The sequence below is a fragment of the Delphinapterus leucas genome, chromosome 4, assembly GCF_059928025.1.
Source record: "Delphinapterus leucas isolate spDelLeu-1000000601 "Yukka" chromosome 4, BTC_Dleu_Yukka2, whole genome shotgun sequence".
Classification (NCBI taxonomy): Eukaryota; Metazoa; Chordata; class Mammalia; order Artiodactyla; family Monodontidae; genus Delphinapterus; species Delphinapterus leucas.
The window spans coordinates 71,524,794-71,545,282 of NC_143132.1; the positions used below are offsets into that span (position 1 = coordinate 71,524,794).

The window sequence follows — 20,489 nt, forward strand, 5'->3', positions numbered from 1 at the left end:
TGAAAGCAATGCGCGTTCTGGAAGCTACTTTCCAAGAGTATAATCAGTGAGGTGGCCCCTTTTTGGCGCTCTTCTTCCCCAGGAAAATGCCCACTTCAGCATCTCAGAATCCTTGATTGCTGCCATTGAGCTGATGAAGTGCAACATGATGAGCCAGTGCCTAGAAGAGGAGGAAGGGGAGGAGGACAGTGACAGGGAGATCCAGGAACTGAAGCAGAAGATCCGCCTTCGTCGCCAGCAGATCCGCACCAAGAATCTGCTCCCTGTGTACCAGGAGACTGAGTATGGAAGTGAGTGAGGCTGTGAACGCCTGTTCCTGCTTCTTCAGGCTTCGGGATAAGACTTAGTACCTCGTGGGCTTTCTTTTTTGTCTTCGTATGTTCATGTGAGATGTTACACACAAGCCAAGGATTCCTCTGCTGTCAGAAGGATTTTCTATGTTGTTCTAATTTTCTTTTTTTCTACCAGACCAGAGTCCTAGAGCTCATCCATTTCCTACCTCTACATGTATATTATAAATTATCTTATTTGTGTTATACTCTTACATGTTATTATCTTTTCTAAGAAAACAAAGTCCCTATTATTCCTATTGCAAAGCACACAGGAATTAAGAAAGTACAGTAATTTTTAAAAAGAAAAATCTGGTAAATGTAGTATTCTTAACTTGTTCTATATTATACCTATTGTCTATATAGCTTTAATTTACAGCTGTCAGTTTAAAATCGGCATGTCTGGCAAAGAAAATTAAACTTTAAGAGTTTTATAAACTTTCTAGGTTGCTAAAGAATTTATTTTTCTACTATATATGGTATAGACAAAGCTCAAAACTATGCACAGGAAAAAAGCCTGACTATTTCTTTTGGAAGTAGGCCGAAAAGAGAATTTTGAGAACTGTTCATGTCTTCAGTTCATTTGGTCATAACTTTGCTATTGTAATATGTGAATTCCAGTTTATTTAAGCTATTCTCTTCTATACTGTGTTAATTTAACTTTCATGTACATTTAGTACAACTTTTGTTATTAAAATTAGCATTTACCATTTTCCAAAAAAAAGAAAAAATATATATATATCAGAAATATCTTCCAAAAAATAGGTTTCTGATATGAGGAGAACTAAGGCCACTGGTTCCAGATTCACTTTCCAGAGAGTGGTACTTTCTGCTCACATGAAACTTTTTAGGGGATCAATCAAGAAGGGGAAACTAGCAAGAAGAGCTAGTTTCCATTTCCCCAGCATAACTCCCAGCCAAGGTTCTATTTACTTCTATGTTCAAGTCATACCAGGTCCCTTTTGTTGTGACCCTAGAAAGAGTAGGAGACCTCTTCTGTCCTATTTATTACTTTTTTTTTTTTTTTTTTAATGTAACAGGCTTTCGGGTCACTTCCAGCAGCTCCCAGTTCAGTTCACGTGATTCAGCACAGTTCTCTGACTCTGGCTCTGCTGATGAGGTTGATGAATTTGAAATCCAAGGTATGAATGAACACTTTTCAAGGGAACTTTCATTAACTGTTTCTTTTAATTTGGAATCATAGGCTGAGAAGCTTTCCCTAAGCAGGGGGTCTTCATTATGCTTCATTATGGTATGTTGTCGGCTGTTGTAAGAGGTAACTTCTCTTGTTAAAAACAAGGCCTATTTAAAATTTAAGCAGAAAAGAACACTAAAAGGAAGTATTCCATTGGAGTGGGATGGCTATTGATGTCACCATGATGCTTCTTCCTCAGTTGCACCTTTCTCTCAGATCCTCACTCTAATTCCTCCTACTAGCAGTCCAGAGCTAGCCCACATCTACATGAAATTAGAATTCTATTCTCTTGTGTCCTATAACACAACTGAAATTGTTTCAAAGTGTTTAAAAGGAGCTTTATTATAATCCAAAGAGAAAGTGACAGAAAGAGTCACTGGGAGGGAAAAAGCAAAAAGGGGAAAAAAAAAATCAAGTTTACAAAGTGGAGCTTTATTTTCTGTCCTAACCAGCGCTAATTTGCATAGCAGAATCACAGACTCTTGTTGTGAGCTTCTTCTTAGAGAAGGGGAGGGGCTCTTATCTGGAAAGGCAGTTGTGTTAAATCAGGTTAACCCATGATTAATGGGTTAATCCATTCCTGAAAATCATAAATTTCTTCAACTTCCTGTCAGTGCAATCAACAAATGAACAGATGGAAAACCAAACAGACAGTTCAGGGATGTAAGTTCTTCCCCCATGGCTGGAACCAAGACTAATTTTCTTATAGAGATGACTTGTGTCTAGTTTTCCATTGTAACATGATGGTAAATAGATCTTTTACTGCATGAGGCTCTGATATCCTGTTTACGCCAATCTCGAGAACCCATTCAGCTCCAGGTGCGGTAGCTGAGTTTCTTCCCCATTCAGAAATACAATATTTACACATATTTTTCCAGGTCTCCAGGAAGTCTTCCTTCTGTGTTCTCCTTAATGCATCTGATTTCTATTTATAACAATGATAGTCACTTAAAACTCCATTTTTTCCTTTGTATGTGGTTTTCCAACAGTTCTCCAGTTCTCTGACACCAAATGAGTGTCCTACATTTCAATTCTGACACTAATTCCTGGAGTTAGCACAGACCCTACAGATTTAGGATTCAGTCCCACGAGATGGCTCCCTCTTCAGATGCCAGCTGCCAGTGGGGTTCCCAGGCTGTCTGTACTTCTCCCTGGCCAACTACCAACCCAGGGGTTCCCACAACTCCCTACTCACGTTTCATAATTCACTAGAGTGACTCACAGAACTCAGGGAAGCACTATACTTACGATTACAGTTTATTATAAAGGATACAAGTGAGTAGTCACATGAAGAGGAGGTACATAGGGCAAGGTCCCAAAGTATACTGAGCACAGGAACCTCCGTCTCCATGGAGTCAGGGTGTGCCACTCTCCCAGTACCTCGATATGTTCACCAACCAGGAAGCCCTTCCAAACCTCATCTTTATCAAGGTTCATTCAGTAAGCATGAGTGATTAAATCATTGGCCAGTGGCAACTGAGTTCCTGAGGTGGGGCTAAAAGGTCTGATCTTCTACATAGCTTTTTCTTCTGGCAGCCAACCCCATCCTGAAGCTATCTGGGTGTCCCCATGAGTCATTTCATTAACTTAAGCTTGGATATAATGGAAAGGGGCTCATTATGAATAACAGACATTCTTATCACTCAGGAAATTCCAAAGGTTATAGGAGCTCTGTGCCGGAAACTGGACAGAGACCAAATATATATATATATTTTTTATTATACCACAGTCTGTGATTGACTTGATCTCCAAATTAGAAGAAAATAGGAGGGCTCTGCCCTTTCTCTCAGGATCAGCAGTTGGAATTCCATGTGGGAAATAATAAGGTAAATCCAAAACATGCTACTTCACTGAGTGTGGAACAGTCCACTTGACTATAAAGTCTGTTCCATGCAGCAAAGCAAGGAGCCAGGGGGAGTTGTTCAGACTGAAAGGAGCCAAATTTGAAATAGCCTGCCTGGGGGTGGCATGAGGTGCACTCCTACTGGAAACTGTTGCAGCATTTGTGGCCCCAGAGGAGGTGTTTAATCAACTAACTCTCTAGTCAGTTCAGACAGAAATCCTTAAAGGAAAAGACCTTAGGCATGGCTTGTCAACCTCTAGGCCAGATATTTCTCTGCTGTGATAGACTGTCTTGTGTATTGTACAGTGTTAAGCATCATTCCTGGCTTCTCTACCCACTAGATGCCAGTAGCATACCGCCCTTCTCCCCAGTTGTGACAACCAGAAATGTCTTCAGACATTGGCAAACATCTGCAGTGGGTACAATACCCTCCCTGGTTGATAACCACTGCCTTATGAGGTCTTTAAGGCTAGGCTGGTTTGGGGAGGCAGCAGTAACTGTCTCCCAAGCCAACGTGAGAACCTAACTATGGATGTAGGTTTCTAAAAGCAGTGCCATCTTTTGGAGCAAAAGTCAAGTCCTGATTCCAGGAACATGTGGTATAGAACTGTCATTCTCATCAGTTTACTTCCTGTCTGAATACTAAAGGGCACCCTTTTATAATCATTATTATACAGATGGTAGTGAAGGATCTAACCTGACTCACATGCCAAAGAATGGACTCTCAGTATCAGTGGCCTCGCTGTTTTCAGGTAGCCTGTGTTGGAAGCGTGGGTGTGCTCATACATGCATGTGTGTGAATGTTTGCACCAGCTTTTGTACATACCTGTGATACCTGTCAGGGTTATGAGGACTATAGCGTCTGGAGAACTATCTGGGGAAAACTGGACTTAAGCTAACTGGGAACAAATTAGATACTAATTTTCTTTCTTTTATTCTTTTTTATTTTTTAATTAAAAATTTTTTATTGGAGTATAGTTGATTTAAAGTGTTAGTTTCCGCTGTACAGCAAAGTGAATCAGCTATACATATACACATATCCACTCTTTTTTAGATTCTTTTCCCATACAGGTCATTACAGAGTACTGAGTAGAGTTCCCTGTGCTATACAGTAGGTCCTTATTAGTTATCTGTTTATATATAGTACTGTGTATATGTCAATCCCAATCTCCCAATTTATCCCTCCTCGCCTTTTCCCCCTGGTAAACCGTAGGTTTGTTTTCTAGATCTGTGGCTCTATTTTTTTTTTTTAAGTAAGTTCATTTGTACCATTTTTTCAGATACTCATTTTCTTCTTCCTCATGATACCCCAGCAATCCTCACTGAGATAATCCTTGTTAATCCTTCTCTACAGTGATACTTTTAGATTAAGTGGTCATTGTGGCTGATGGAGATAGTGGACAGTTTAAGAAAGGAGTGGTCAGGTGAAGAAATTACACTTCAAACCTATAGCTAAATACTGCCACACATTCAGACAGCAAAAGTCCGATAGAATGGTATGAAGCTTAGAGTCTCTTTAGAGTTTTGAATTTGCAGAGCCAACTTTCAGAAAGCTATCTCTTCTAGGTACTTTGTATACAATTAGGATTTATTGCTGCAAATGTTTGGTCTTAGTAACTGCTTTGTGATCCAAACAAGTAGACTTTCTGTAGGTGGAGTTGACTAAAAGTAGTAGTTTTCTGTTCACAGTGGCTTTAAAACACACAAACAACAAAATTCAGGGCATTTATTAATTTGATTAATAGTTAATTATTTTATTAATTAAAAATTTTAATTAACAGTTAATTTTAACGGTTAATATTTTCAGCCACGAGAGTTTGAAATAATTACATGTGTAAGATTAAATTAAGATTTAGAGAAATAAAAGTAATTAGGTACCTTTTAATCCTGAACTGTTGTAATTTATTCTAACAGTCTTCTCTTGCTTGAGAAGTAACAATCATAAGTCATTTTTTTTTAGTTTGGTTTTTTTTTGGGTTTTTTTTGGCCATGCCACATGGCTTGAGGGACCTTAGTTCCCTGACCGGGGATCAAACCCAGGCAGTGAAAGCGCTGAGTCCTAACCACTGGACTGCTAGGGAATTCCCCTAAGTCACTTTTAAACTGGTTTCTGATGTGTTTACAACCAGAATCGTTTGCATGTGCATTTACTGACTGTCAGGTACTTCTTGGTTAGAGCATAGTCGTCAGTCTGCTTTAACCATAAGGCATACTTTTTTTTTTTTTTAAACATCTTTATTGGGGTATAATTGCTTTACAATGGTGTGTTAGTTTCTGCTTTATAACAAAGTGAATCAGTTATACATATACATATGTTCCCATATGTCTTCCCTCTTGCGTCTCCCTCCCTCCCACTCTCCCTATCCCACCCCTCCAGGCTGTCACAAAGCACCGAGCTAATATCCCTGCATAAGGCATACTTTTATTTGGTCTTCCTAGCATCCTTTCTTCACCCATTTTGGGAGCTTTAAAGCATTTTTTATACACCAAGAATTTGAAATATTTTTCAACTAAAATACTGTTTTTTCTCATGATCCACAATCCCAACACATTTTGAGGGCTTGGAGGGAAAGCAATCAGAACAACCCTCTCTCCAAAGTAGTGACTTGTTTGACTTTCTACACACAGATTCCCGATTATGAAAGCATAATTTTTTTAACATCTTTATTTGAGTATAATTGCTTTCCAATGGTGTGTTAATTTCAGCTTTATAACAAAGTGAATCAGTTATACATATACATATATCCCCATATCTCTTCCTTCTTGCGTCTCCCTCCCTCCCACCCTCCCTGTCCCACCCCTCTAGGTGGTCACAAAGCACTGGCTGCTTCCCACTAGCTATCTATTTTACATTTGGTAGTGTATATATGTCCATGCCACTCTCTCACTTTGTCCCAGCTTACCCTTCCGCCTCCCCGTGTCCTCAAGTCCATTCTCTAGTAGGTCTGTGTCTTTTTTTTTTTTTTTTTAAGATTCCATATATATGTGTTAGCATACGGTATTTGTTTTTCTCTGAAAGCATAATTTACAATTCATCTTTCTCTACTGTAGGTTTCTTTATTGCTTTCTGTTCTTTTTCATTTGTTTCTGGTCTTTAATCAAGTTTATTACTGGGGACCAAATTCCTTCTAACAAGTGTCGGTATACTTCTCATTAGCAGTCTTCTTGATCACGTCCAGAGGCTTACAGATGCTTTTCTTTTTGATCACCTTAAGTAATATATGCTACTGAAGAATCTCTTGGGATTCTATCAGAGGAAGATTATCAGAATCCATAACACCCGTGGAAAAATTACTTAAGCATTGTAGTACAGACATCATCTATGATAAATACTCTGCATAATTGTAATACTTTGCTTAATGTAATCATTTTTCTTAGATCCTAATTCAGCAAGTAGACCTTATGGAGCAGAAGTGTTTATGAAGGAAATAGTTTTGAAAGTTACTTCCTCCTCACAGTAAAGTGGATGTAAACTTGTGATCATAGCTTATTCATAGAAAGCTTTGTATTCGTTAACATCTATTCCCTTTTTAAAAAACTATTTTACTGAGGAATAATTACACTTCAAAATCTACCCACTTTAAGTGTACAACTCACTAAATTTGAGTAAATTTACCAAGTTGTCAACCGTCACCGTAATCTAGTTTCAGGACATCTTCATCACCCCAGTAAGATCCCTCACGCCCATTTATAGTTAATTTACATTCCCACCCCAAGTCCCAGTCCACCACTAATCTTTATACCTCTGTAGATTTGTCTTTTCTGGACATTTCATGTAAATGCAGTCAAACAGTATGTGATCTTTTGTGTCTGGCTTCTTTCACTTCATCTGCATCTTCTGATGGTGTCTGCCAAATTGATATGATATCATTCATGGGGTCCCAATTCCAGACAGTCTTTTCAGCGTCTTTGGTTTTAGGATTTTGTTGTTGTTTTTTTCCTCCCTTCATCCTTTTCCACTACAACTTCATCAATTCTTCTTTATCCTCCTTCTTTTAGAATTTCAATCTCTGCATATATGTACCTAGTCAGGGTCCAGTCAGGAGACAGAAACCACATGATAACTTGAATAGGGAAAATTTAATATAAAGAATTATTAACTCTGATGGGGGATTGAAGTAATGGGAGACTGGCTCATAAGGAGTAAAGAGAACTCTAAGGAATACAGGAATAGCAGATAGAGGCAGCAGTCACCATCCCTAGGGCTGAGATAGAGCCCCCAGGGGAGGAACAAAGGTAGAAGAGGGCCATACCCCGAGGCTGCGATCCAGACCTCCTTGCTCGCTGGATGGTGGAGTTTTCTGAAGGTGCAGAACTGCCCTGAGAGAATGTCCTGGCATGTTGTCCATGAGGGGAGCCATGCCAACAGCCCTCTTCAGGAAACCATTCTCTGGGGTACAGGAGGAGGCTGCCCCCAGGGGGTGCTGTGCCTCAGAACTCAAGGGGTGCTGGGGGAAGTGGTTCATGGGAGGGGCCAGGCCTGCACCACCGGCTCGGAAGCTTTCCCAGAGGTCCAAGCGAAGCCGCTTATGAAAAGTACCATCAGTGGCACCCTGCTGCAAAGCCTCCTGAAGCCATGCTTACCCTGGGGAAAGTCACTTGCACCACAGGAGTCCTCTTACGGGAGCGCACCAGCAGCCAGAGAAACCCCTTCCTCCTCCAGTGTCCCTCCAGCGCCCTCTACTGCCGAAGCTGAACATTGTGCCAGCTGGCAAAAGATCAGTGTTTTCAAGTCCAGCTCCATTATCACAGAGCAGACAAAAAGAAGGGCAGGTTGGGAGCTGAAAGGCAATAAATTGAAAACTGGCACAATATATAAAGAGGAAAGTTCATGAACTATATTCTGGGCAAGTTTTAAAATTATATCCAATTCAAAGTAATCTGTTGCTCCTCCCCACCTTCCCTCTTTTAATAAATTGTTTTCTCCTTCTGAGGCAAGAGTAATTGTGGTTCTCCATTTTAAAGTGTTTCCTCTTGAGTCAGCAGTTACAGAACATTCATTAGAGTTGGATTTCTGGATGTGTTGGGTATCCCCTTAGGTGCTAAAAGGAAAACAGGATGCAAACCAACATCAGATTGGCCAGTAAATTCTGAAGTTGACTCTATTCTTGTGCCTCACTTATTTTGTTTAAAAATGTGCAGATTTTGCTAGGGTACCAAGGTTTTAACCAGTTCTTCCTTGATCGTCCCAATACTGGTATCTGGACATGCAAAAATTCTTCTTATAACCTGTCATTATTTTTGTTGTTGTTTGTCTTTATATTTTTGAACTTTTTCCAGTCAGTAGTAATAGCTTTATCCTATCTAAAGCATCAGACACATTTGAAATCAGTTCTAGTTAAAGAATTGATAAAAAGTTTCACAATTATGTTAACTTCCATTCGGAAGGAGTGCTTCTCAGACTTCTTTCTCAAGTGCTCTCATTTGGGGTATGTTTAATCCATTCAGTTGAGTAGCTTTCTTCTGCCTCTTTACTCCTTAATTATCCTAGACCCTGGTCTACTTTTGTCCAGATCCTCAACTAGTGTTCCAGCCACATTAACCTAATGAGCTGCTTGTACTGACTAGGGAGTGAGCAGGGCACAACGCAGAGGCCTAGAACCCGTGAGGCCTTCATGGTACTGACCAGTGACAGGTGTCATGGCCCTTTGGATATCAGGCGCTGCCTCTCCCTCTCCGCTCTTGGGGTAAGATCCTCGCTTCCAAACCCGTGTAGTCTTCTGCACTCTTGGAAGTATTCATGATTAGCTAGGACATCACTGCACCTCTGGTAAAAAAGAAGAAACATGATAAAGTGTGACTTGACTTTATTTTCCAAAGAGGAGAGAGTGTTATTTTTTCTCTCAAAGAAAAGAAGACTTCCTCTCTGTGAGGCTGAAGAACTGCTGAATAGTTTTTATGAAGACAGTGGTTTTCAGGAACCATGAATTGTCAACCGCCTCTCCTCTCTGGCGTGCCATGTTTTCTTTTGTAGCCTGGCCCTCAAGTAACCATGTTGGTTAGCTCTTTATTCAAGATATCTGTCTAAGATTTTTGTCTGGTTTTTCCTTTTCTATCACTCGTAAACAGGCTGAAATTTGCCTTTTGCTTTTAGACAATTTTTTATTTAGGAAATATTTTTTGGAAACCTATTATGTACAAAGCTCTTTGAGGATTTTAAGGACAAGGCAAGACTTACGTATGATTCAAGGCAGTTTAGTGTTACTCAGATCAACGTTGCAAACCCAATGGCCTATGAAGGTCTACTATTGCCTAGAGTTTTTTCTTCTCTTCTAGCACTATTTAGAATGGAATACAGAGCTAGCCAGTATATTGGGAACTGGATTTGAGTGGCGCAAATTCAGACAGAGTATATGATATACATGAACTTTGTTAAATGAAATAGGATTTGTTATTTGCTAGTCAAAGATTTTGTTGCTATCTTAAGTTTTTCTATGCTTAGAGAGCATATGAAAACAGAGATTTCAATTCTTTTCTCTTATTTGTGTTTATAGCTTTGAAGACATTGATTTTTCAGGAATATTATTTGAGAATATGCTGTTATACGGAGCACTGTGTTAAGTATTTCAGGGCCAAACAGAAGAATTAGACACGATCTCATTTCCTCACACCGAGATATTATAATCTAGTGGTACATACAAACGTATACGTATACAGAGGAAACATGAAGAACAATTGAGCTACTCATGGCCAACTGCAGAATGATGTCATGTAAGCTTAGCGCTCTATTGAGGGGCTTAAATGCAGTAGATTGATCATTGTGTAGGTTTAATTAGGAAAAGGTCTTTCACTAGGCATCAAAGGAAGTGAGGGATGAGACTTATCAGAACAATCTTGTTTTCATGACTTGAATAGGCAGTATCTGCTTTTCTTGAACATGACTGTTATGTTTCACATTCTCCCCATTAAAAGTATTTGGGTAGATGAGGTCTCTAGAGATTTAGGCATATCATTATTAGAAATTCTTTTCAAAATTCTTTCTTGGAAATAGACTTTGGAAAGTCTGCCATAGTTTCCTAAAATTATGTTTGAGAGTTCTTTAGTAAAGATCATGTTGAATAGCTCCATGAAAATTTGTTGTTTACCAGGCATCTCCGGGGAGTTGCCAAACCATAGAGAAGTTCTTTTTTTCCTCTGTGCCACCGGACAGGAAGGGAGTCTTTCCGTGAAACTTTGTTAAGGACATGGAAGACTTCTCACATTCAGTGGTTAATAGCAATAGTGGTCAGATGTTAGAAGCAAAGTTTCAGTTCCACATACATTTAATGAGTAACCTCTATGACCTAAATTCTGTGTTAGGTACTGATTCTGGTATTAAAAAAAAGCTAGATAGAGTTCTTGACTCTGAGAGTTTGTCATTTAAGAGCACTTGAGATTTAGAGAATGAGAGAAATTGGAGTAATTTGTTGCTGCTTGGTAGAGAGTGTGTCCCTGTTTGCCTTAGGATGCTTCATTTTCTCCTTCACTGCTTTGCACTAAATGTGAATTTGTGTTTCCACCTGGATTTGTAGCCACTTTGACCTTCTCAATGCTATGCATAATGTCACCAATTCAGTCTGTTGTGACTTGAGCAGAGCCAAACTATAAATTGTATGTAAAGCTTCACCTGGACTCTGCTCCGTATCCTGCATAGAATGTAGCACCTAGCTGCTGCCCTGAGTGCTTAGCTGGCAATAGCTTGGACTGATTTCCATTATTATCCCTTACCTCCTCCCTTTCCATTTCCTGCTCCCCTTAACTCTTGTTTGCATTTAGATGCTGACATCAGAAGGAGCACACTCTCAAACGACAAATCATGTGTTTCCTCCCAGTCCTTGTAAGTACTTTTTTTTTTTTAAATAAAACTTTGGGATATGTCGAGAAACAAACCCAGGTCTTGGCATATGGATGGGAAGGCCATGGGATGAAGCCATCTGAATTCACAAAGAGGCAAGTTTAATGTGACAGGCCTGCCTGATGGTGGTGAGTCCAGGGAAGAGAGCAGAAGATCATGGGATCAAACAGGCTGGGCTCCGGTGGAGGCAAACCTCGCAGTGTGGATTATTCCTTCTCTGCTAACTCTGATTATACCAGAGGCTCCCAGAAGATCAGTTCTCAAAAGAGAACAGTGATCGTGATTTCTGATTATGAAATCAGATTGAACAGGTTCCACGTAGACTCAACTAGAGGAAATAGTAGTTCATGTGGGAGTGACAATAGTCTTCATAGTCCACAAAGCAGTTTGACTCACTCTATTTTGTAAACAGGTGTTGTCATCTCCATTTTGCAATTAAAGAAAGTGAAGTTTAGGGCTTCCCTGGTGGCGCAGTGGCTAAGAATCCGCCTGCCAATGCAGGGGACACGGGTTCGAGCCCTGGTCCGGGAAGATCCCACATGCCGCGGAGCAAGTAAGCCCGTGCACCACAACTACTAAGCCTGTGCTCTAGAGCTCGTGAGCCACAACTACTGAAGCCCGCATGCCTAGAGCCCATGCTCCACAACAAGAGAAGCCACCGCAATGAGAAGTCCGCGCACCGCGACGAAGAGTAATCCCCACTTGCTGCAACTAGAGAAAGCCCGCACGCAGCAACGAAGACCCGACGCAGCCAACAAATAAATAAATAAATGAATGAATAAATAAATTAATTAATTAAAAAAAAAAAAAGAAAGTGAAGTTTAGAGAAAGGATTTGACAGAATTCTTAAGTAGCAGTGGGATTTGAGCCTAAGTCTTAAAACTATGTGTGGACCTGTGTATTTTGCTCTCTACTCACATGTCTGAGGATGATAAGAAAGGAAGCTGAGTGGACTGGGGGTGCTGTGAGTGTTCTCTCAGTCCATAAATCAGTGTGTATGGTATTGGGTCCTGAAGTTAGGGCTCCCATCCTCCTGTCTCTTCTCTATGCTCAGTCTTCCTTGACTCTCTGTTTCAGCTCTCACTGCTTCCTACACTCCACGTCTGCTGAGGCAGTGGCCATGGGGCTCCTGAAGCAGTTTGAGGGGATGCAGCTCCCAGCCGCCTCAGAGCTAGAGTGGCTTGTTCCAGAGCACGATGCCCCTCAGAAGGTACATTCTTCAAGTCTTTTTCTCCACCCAGCGTCGAGCCCCAGGAGGCTGTGAGCCTTTCTGATATTGTTCTCCTTTATTACACGTCTCCAGTTTAGAATGAGCCTCCATGTTTCCTTCCTTACTTTTAGAAGCCATTCATTACAAATGTATGTCGGATAAATGAAGGAATGCGTGCACGCTTGCCTAGGTTTCCCCTAGCCATCGTCAGGATAGGAGATAACGGCTCCTCCAGTGTCCTTATTCCACATGACTGCTCACTAGACCCGGGGGCAGCACTCCTGTGTTGTGACCACCTTGAGACACTGGAAAAGTGAACTATTCAGGTTCTTCTTTGCTCTGCAGTTGAATAAGGCATGAAGCACCCTGGCACACCAAGGGTCCCGGGCTGGATTCAGGGACAGCATTATCAAGGGGTGCTACCACACTGGGATGCCATTTCTGTTCCTTTTGATTCTTGGAACCCAAGACCCTCACTTCTAGTAGCCTGGTGCCTTATCATTTATTTCGAGGGCCAAGGTTCCCTGAAGCCCTTGCTTATGGTGTTCCTGAAACGGCTTTCATTAATTATGCTTCTGCCATGGCCAGAAGGGTCAAGCATATGTATTCCCCCAGATTGTCCGTAGTGGATCACCCTGTGCTTTTCTTCTGCAGCTTCTGCCCATCCCTGACTCACTGCCCATCTCACCAGATGACGGGCAGCATGCTGACATCTACAAACTACGTATTCGTGTTCGAGGCAACCTGGAGTGGGCCCCACCCCGGCCTCAGATAATTTTTAATGTTCATCCAGCCCCAACGTGAGTAGTCAGTGGCCGTGCCATTTGGCAAACAGATACATTCTCTTTGGATTGTCAGAGCCTTCTTTTCACCCTATTGTCCCTACCTGCTGCTGTACCTCCCATACAATTCTAAAAGGCAGAGGGAGAGAGTTACCTACTTGTCTGCGAGTTTTTTTTTTTTAATATTTATTCATTTATTTATTTTGGCTGCGCCGAGTCTTAGTTGCAGTATGCGGACTCTTAGTTGCGGCATGCATGTGGGATCTAGTTCCCCGACCAGGGATCGAACCTGGGCCCCCTGCATTGGGAGCACAGAGTCTTACCCACTTGACCACAAGGGAAGTCCCTTGTCTGCGAGTTTTACTCTTAGTCCTTCCATTCCTTCCCAGAGCTAACCAGAAATGAGGTCTTTTTTTTTTTTCGGCGGTACATGGTTCTTTTCACTGTTGTGGCCTCTCCCGTTGCGGAGCACAGGCTCTGCATGCGAAGGCTCAGTGGCCATGGCTCATGGGCCCAGCCGCTCCGCGGCATGTGGGATCTTCCCGGACCGGGGCACGAACCCATGTCCCCTGCATCAGCAGGTGGACTCTCAACCACTGCGCCACCAGGGAAGCCCCAGAAATGAGCTCTTTTACCACTGGCCTCCCAACCTACTGCTTTCCTCCCAATAGTTTTATGAGCTTTTTTTTTTTTTTCCTCAAGATGGATGGATGCTTTTCTTTCCTTTTGTGCTCTCCTCTTTACTATTTCTCACCTCTTACATTTGTACAGAAAGTGTGGTTCATTACTGGGGAGAGTCACTGCCTAGACCTAAATTCTAACCTTACAATCCTTGGTTTAAATTGGTTCTCCCAATAGGTTCATTTTGTCCAACTCTAAAAAAATAGGTGAATTCCCCTCTCTTCCCATCCTTATTGGAGCCCTGTATTTGTATCCCCATCCTTTACGTCTCAGAGACCTCATGCAGCTGGTATCTGCCAATCCCCTCTCCTTCCCGTTTCCTCAGGAGGAAAATCGCTGTGGCCAAGCAGAATTACCGCTGTGCAGGATGTGGCATCCGGAGTGACCCTGGTGAGCGTCTTCTCTGACCTCCCCTGCTGCCTCCAAGGGCTTTACCCTGTCACACACCTGGGCGAGGGAGCTGGTCAGAGAAGTAGTAAGAGGAGGTGACAGAGCAGAACTGGGGAAAGGGAAAGAAGAGGCCTGGAGGACGGAAAGGGGTACTACTAGGCAGCAGTACTGGTAATCAGAGGGCAATGATTTCTGGGAGCCCATTACCAGGATTGTGCCCTGGAGAACGTTGTGTGCCCTCAGCCAGGTCCTTGGAGGCTGGATCTTCCCAACTCCGGCAGCACTTGTTTCCTCAGCGGCCTCCAGGCTGGGACACAGAAACTACAGGCCCCACTGTGTCGGTTTCTGGCAGCTTTGGGAGCTCAAACAGAGGTGGCTGGAGCCCACTGGCCATCCCTTCCTCCTCTTTCAAAAGGAACAGCCGGGCTGCCTCACCAGCTTATAGATGGGAAAGCCACCTCTGACCTTCTGACTTTCCGTCGTTTTCAGATTACATCAAGCGGCTGCGGTACTGCGAGTACTTGGGCAAGTACTTCTGTCAGTGCTGCCACGAGAATGCCCAGATGGTTATCCCCAGCCGAGTTCTGCGCAAGTGGGACTTCAGCAAGTACTACGTCAGCAACTTCTCCAAGGACCTGCTCATTAAGATCTGGAACGATCCTCTCTTCAATGTGCAGGACATCAACAGTGCCCTCTATAGGAAGGTCAAGCTGCTCAATCAAGTCCGGGTAAGACCCTTGAAAAGGTCACGTCGTAGATTACCCTCTGTTCATAGAGGTTGCCCAATATCACCACACTCCTCTTTGTCGCTATGGTAGCGCTGTGACCATCTCATCATTCTCACTTTCTCTACGTACTTCTTCATGCCATTTTCGAGGTATCTGTCTAGTTAGAGTCTCGAACCTGGCAAGGCAGCTTGAAAGCTATAGATAACGATGGCAAAAGCAGGATTTCTCCCTTCCCTGAAAATGTTACTGAACGGAGAATGGGGTGTCGGGTTGGAAGTTCGGATTCTGGACTTCTCAGCAGCTCCCAGCTGTGTATGTGATCTGGGCAGACTGACCTAGCAGAGGGCCTTGCCCTGACTGGGGGTGCCTTTGAAGCGAGTTGTCGAGTTACAGGTATAGAGAACAGTCTGGCTCTGGCTGCCTCGTGCAAAGCCTCCAGACACGCAGGGTTTAAAGGTACTGGCCTTTCTAACGGTGGTTTCTCTCCTCTTTACACCCCTCTGACTCCCCACCTACCACCACAATGCCATTCTCTTCAGCTGCTGCGGGTCCAGCTGTGTCACATGAAGAATATGTTCAAGACGTGCCGACTGGCCAAAGAGTAAGTCTTGTGTGGAGGCCAGAGGCCTCTGGCTGAGCTAATGTCTCTGAAAGAAACATGTCCTAGCATTTGGCCCTTGTTATGTGAAGCAGGAGAGTAGGGGGATCTTGCAGAAAATTCCAGAAATGGTCAATGAGAAGCCTACAGCAGTAACTGTGTCTGTGTCCCTCTCTCTGGAAGGGGAGATCTGGTTATTCTACCCAGGGCAGGCCCACCACTCTTTGCAGGCTGACATGCATCACTACAGAAGGGCGTAAAAGTCACTTCTGCCCTCCAGACACCTGGTGGTATGGAGGGTTGAGGTGGCCTGGGCTGGCTGAATGTTACCCACCCTCATTACTCTGCCTAGGACGCTTTTCTTCCCTATCCTGCTTCTGGATAGAAATCCTTCTGCCCTGATGTGCCACACAAAGTGTTCGTTCTCAGCTCCCACCCACTTCCCCTCATTTCCTGCAGGCTTCTGGACTCCTTTGACACAGTTCCAGGCCACCTGACAGAGGATCTCCACCTGTACTCGCTGAATGACCTGACTGCAGCCAGGAAGGGAGAGCTGGGGCCCCGGCTCGCTGACCTCACCAGGGCGGGGGCTGCCCACGTAGAGCGATGCATGGTAAGAAACTCTCACTTTAACGTGCTGCTGGGCCCTTGCTTAGGGACACCGAGAGTAGCGTGCATCCAGGGTTCTTGGCATTTAGTTCCAGGAAGTTGAATTGGCTTGTCAACACTGTGAGAAAAACTGTACAGGATTGCTCTTCCCTGGGTTGCTGAACAGCTAAATCATCCAGCTCTAAGGAACCTAGAATTAGAAGACGATCTGGTGCTGGCATTTCTCCTAGGAAATGGGCAGGGCTAAGCAGGCCTTCACTAAAGAATTGTCATGATGTGAGAGGAGGACCCTGGATTAGATTCTGGAGAGGGACTGGGTCTTGGCTTTATCATTTTCAATCACTGTGATCAAAGGAAATACTTTGCCCTCTCTGAGGTAAGCCTCAATTTTCTTGTCTCTAAAATGGAGATAATGATTAATACCCACTGTCCTTTCCTCTCAGTATTTTTGAGGATTGATGAAATAATTTATGTGGAAGCATTGTGTAAACTTAAGTATTCTGTAGATGCAAGTTATCATTGTTCTTGATGTATCCAACATACCAGAAATTCATAAATTCCATATTTAGAATTTCCCATCTTAGAATATGTCCAGTTTGTGTTCCTGTAACAGTCCCAGAATTAGAGCTTAAAATAGGGCATATGTAGAAGTCCCATGTAGCAGGGGGCATTGGAAAGACTTCACTGTAACCTGACTCAAGGCTGGGTGTTATTTTGGAGAACTGTACTTGCCTTTACATTTTACCTTAATTGGTTGTGTTTCCTATTTCAAAATTAAATCATTACCCAGGCTGGAATTTTGACTTTAGGAAGCCCTTTGTTCCTTCTTTTCATCTCTTCTTTGAGAACCACTCTCACGACTGGAGTTTCTCAAACTCATGCCTCTCTTGTCTTCACCTTAAAGCTTTGTCTAACACTGCCCGGCAACACTGCCCAGCCCTGGCCCCAGTTTGGCTATCATGCTAAGTCCAGCCTGGGTCTCTTTCCTGAAGGTGGGAGAACACGTTCGAGTCCCTCAAGACTTATTTATATTTTGCTCCTCCCCTCGCTTGTGTTCACCCTCTTGGCCAGTTCCTGTGGTGTGCTTTGCCTCATTTTGCTGCCTGTGTCTTTCCTCTCCAGCTCTGCCAAGCCAAGGGCTTCATCTGTGAGTTCTGTCAGAATGCGGATGACATCATCTTTCCCTTTGAGCTCCATAAGTGCCGGACCTGTGAAGGTGAGGGCTGGTGCCCGGTGTGGGGTGGGCAAACAAGACAGAACACAAGGCTCATTTATTTCCCGTCAGCCACCCCTATTAGTAAGAGTTTGGTTTGGTTCAGCAGCTCCCTGTGTTTCCCCACAGGTGCACCAAGCCGTGGTGTGAGAAGGGTTACGGCGGCGACTTGCTTCCAGTTCGAGATAATACAAATTTTTCTTTTCTCTCTCCCCTTCCCAACTTGAATAGAGTGTAAAGCGTGTTACCATAAAGCTTGTTTCAAGTCTGGAAGCTGTCCCCGCTGTGAGCGGCTGCAGGCCCGGCGGGAGTTGCTGGCCAAGCAGAGCCTGGAGTCCTACATGTCAGACTCTGAGGAAGAACCCACCGAGGCCTTGGCCCTGGAGGCCGCCATCCTGGAGACCACCTGAAGAAAGCACGTAAAGCGCTCTTCCTAGGGGCTAGGGTCACACAAAGTGCAGAACTGAGCCACCTTTTTAAGGACTTTCCCCACTTGTTTTTTTTTTTTAATTATTATCATCATTATTAATTTTTACGACCTGTTTAATGTCCATGTACAGTCAACCTTATTTAGGTTGGTGGGGTCCAGTCTGTTGTGACAATTTATAGGTACCAAGTATTTCCATCAGAACTGACACATGGGTCCCTAAGTGAAGCTTCTAGTGCCTCTGTCAGGAAAATGGACAGGGAGACCCAGTTCTTCTGACATCCATGGCCTTCTCCACTTGGACCAGATCTGGTTTCAGCTGCATCTCAAGTATCATTTCCAGTTTTATTTTGTTGTAATTCTGGAGCTTCTGAGCCAGGCCTTTCTCAGCGAACTCACTTCTCCTTTCCTGCTGAAACAGGAGGATGGAGTTTTCTCTCTCCCAGTCCTGGAATAGGGTCAGACTGCCCTGAGGAGAAGCAGCAGAGAATGGGACTACATCATGGGCATTCTTATTTAGGTGTTTTTGAGGCCATAAAAACAGCATTATTGCTACCTTAGAATTTTCAGAGACCTCAAGGAGGCAGTGATGACTTCCTTGTTTGAAATATTCTAGGCATAGATGATGTCACAGGCTGACTTTCTTTATCTACCCTGGGGGACTTGACACGAAGAACAGAACTGATACTTAGACCAGGCCCATTTCTAGCATAACTGACGCTACAACCCTGTTGTTTAAGGAGCATTTATTCAGTCAGAGGGGCTGTTGGCCTCCTCTTAGGTGATCAGGTCCCTTTTAGTCAACATAGCTCTGGTGCAGGTTGGATCTTTCAAGCTCAGGCAAGTCCCTGACACCATCCTAAACTGAGGACAGAAACCCCATCCACCATTTTATCAGTGGGTCTCTTGCCACTGTGTCCTCTGTTAGGTGGCCAGTGTGGTTCTGAGTAGAAGCCTGGCCCAACTCCGTGCTCTCCCTCCGCTCCTGAAGCACAGCTGGGACCCTCCCTGGTGGCTGATCTCTTGCGTTAGTTTCTTTTGTCAAAGTTGAGGAAAAAGCTTCTTGCTACTCTTTAGCCTGGTGATATTCATATGTTCACTCATCCTTTTCTTATTACTAACTTTAACACACACACGCACACACACACACACACACACCCTTTTTTAATGTGTGTTTTGATGGGAAAAGTTTTTGCTGGGACCGAGTATATGTTTGTCATATTCTTTAAGTTGCTGTACTTCCTGACCTGTGTGTAAAACACTGGTCAGGATCACTTGCTCTGAGGGCTGGCAGCTCTGTGAACTAAAGCCCAGAGCAGTTTTGTTTTGGGACTGACTTCTTCCTGGATGCCTGTCTTTCCATAGTTGGTTGCTTGTAAGAAAAACTTGCTGTGGGTGCTGCCCCAGGAAGCGGAACAGAAAGTTGCACATGGTTGGTGGAAGCTGATGAGTGCCTGAGTTGGAGGCAACCAGGAGTCTCACAGGAAGTCGAAGGGGCAGTAAAGTAATAGCCAGAGCTGAGGCTCCACCAGGACAAGAGGGCGCGGGGAGGAATTGACCTCTGGTGTTGGTCCCTCTGCTTCAGACTTGGGATCTGAAGGCTACTTCAGGCTGTTCTCCCTTCAGTTCGCGGGTGGGGCGGAGGGGCTGTGAAAGCCAAGGCCTCCAGCCCAGCCCAGTTTTGAAGGGCGGGCTAGAAGCTCCCTTGTCCTTCAAGGAGCTTTGGGAATGACCCTGTGAGACTCAAGTCTCACTGAGGATTAGGCCTCGGATTCAGACTAAGGGCTTTGTGAAGATGGTGAGCTCTACTTCCACTTTTGGTTTAAATTACACGTCTAGCTCCTTACTCCAAGTCACTACACTGGAGGAGAGATATACCCTTATTATTGTCGTGTGTGTTTCATATAGCATAGGATCAAAGGATGGAAGATGCTGACACTGTTTCTAAAGCTGGGCTCAACAATCTCACCCTCCTGGTTTTTCACTTATTTTTCTCCACCTCTCTCACCGCATCCCTTTAGGTTGCATATCTGTTTTAGTGACCCTGACACTGTGCTGTCATCACTGTCCAAATACCCATTTATTTATTTATTTGAGAGTCGGTGGGGAGAGGAAAGAGGATGGGGCTTTTTGAAAGCACTTTGCAACTTACCAGTATCTGAAAATCCCTGCTGTTGTGGGGAGAAGCTTTGAATGCACTGAAGAGAGTTCCTTCTGAATGAAATGGGAAGGAAGAAGTGTTTTTTTCTAGAAATAAAGGGAAAAAGAAGTTTGCTTACAAGGTGGAGACAAGATTTAAGACATAGCAGAAGAGTGGAAGGCAAATATTTTCCACTTAAATGAGGCTGTTATTGACTTTCTCTACCAAAGCTTTAGAGCTTCTGTTGAATTAACATAAAAGGAGCAAGAGTCTAAATGGAGATGTTCTGGGGTGTGTACAACTCGTGTTCCGAACTAGGTTTCTACCTGTTATAATTCATACACAGCCTGACAGTTCATTGTCGTCATTAATAAACTAAGGAAATGAAATTCTGCCTTTTATTTGCCTGCCTTGACTATCAGGAACTGGTATGGAGTGTCCACTATAAAGCAGGCGTGTCTGAAAATTCAGGAAGTTTCTGTATATTAATGCAAAGAAAACTGGACCTTA

The 20,489-nt window shown here is 43.5% G+C and overlaps 1 protein-coding gene and 1 pseudogene across 6 annotated transcripts in view; one reads left to right on the forward strand and one right to left on the reverse strand.

Annotated features, from left to right (window-relative positions):
• The window catches only part of RUBCN (rubicon autophagy regulator), a 57,060-nt gene extending 36,692 nt beyond the window's left edge, over nucleotides 1-20,368 (forward strand). For 5 of the 6 annotated variants that reach the window (XM_089910616.1, XM_022568060.3, XM_089910618.1 and 2 more), the window contains 12 exons: nucleotides 83-290; nucleotides 1,370-1,471; nucleotides 4,045-4,119; nucleotides 11,123-11,183; nucleotides 12,279-12,411; nucleotides 13,066-13,211; nucleotides 14,200-14,264; nucleotides 14,754-14,992; nucleotides 15,532-15,593; nucleotides 16,050-16,203; nucleotides 17,322-17,415; nucleotides 17,644-20,368. In XM_089910616.1, the coding sequence (XP_089766742.1) occupies nucleotides 83-290; nucleotides 1,370-1,471; nucleotides 4,045-4,119; nucleotides 11,123-11,183; nucleotides 12,279-12,411; nucleotides 13,066-13,211; nucleotides 14,200-14,264; nucleotides 14,754-14,992; nucleotides 15,532-15,593; nucleotides 16,050-16,203; nucleotides 17,322-17,415; nucleotides 17,644-17,822 (1,518 nt within the window). In that variant the 3' untranslated portion in view covers nucleotides 17,823-20,368. The remainder of the gene's footprint in view (nucleotides 1-82; nucleotides 291-1,369; nucleotides 1,472-4,044; nucleotides 4,120-11,122; nucleotides 11,184-12,278; nucleotides 12,412-13,065; nucleotides 13,212-14,199; nucleotides 14,265-14,753; nucleotides 14,993-15,531; nucleotides 15,594-16,049; nucleotides 16,204-17,321; nucleotides 17,416-17,643) is intronic. The other variant, XM_022568082.3, reaches the window with a different exon arrangement.
• LOC149749339 (endoplasmin-like) lies at nucleotides 7,756-9,442 on the reverse strand (annotated as a pseudogene).
• Nucleotides 20,369-20,489: the final 121 nt, after the last annotated feature.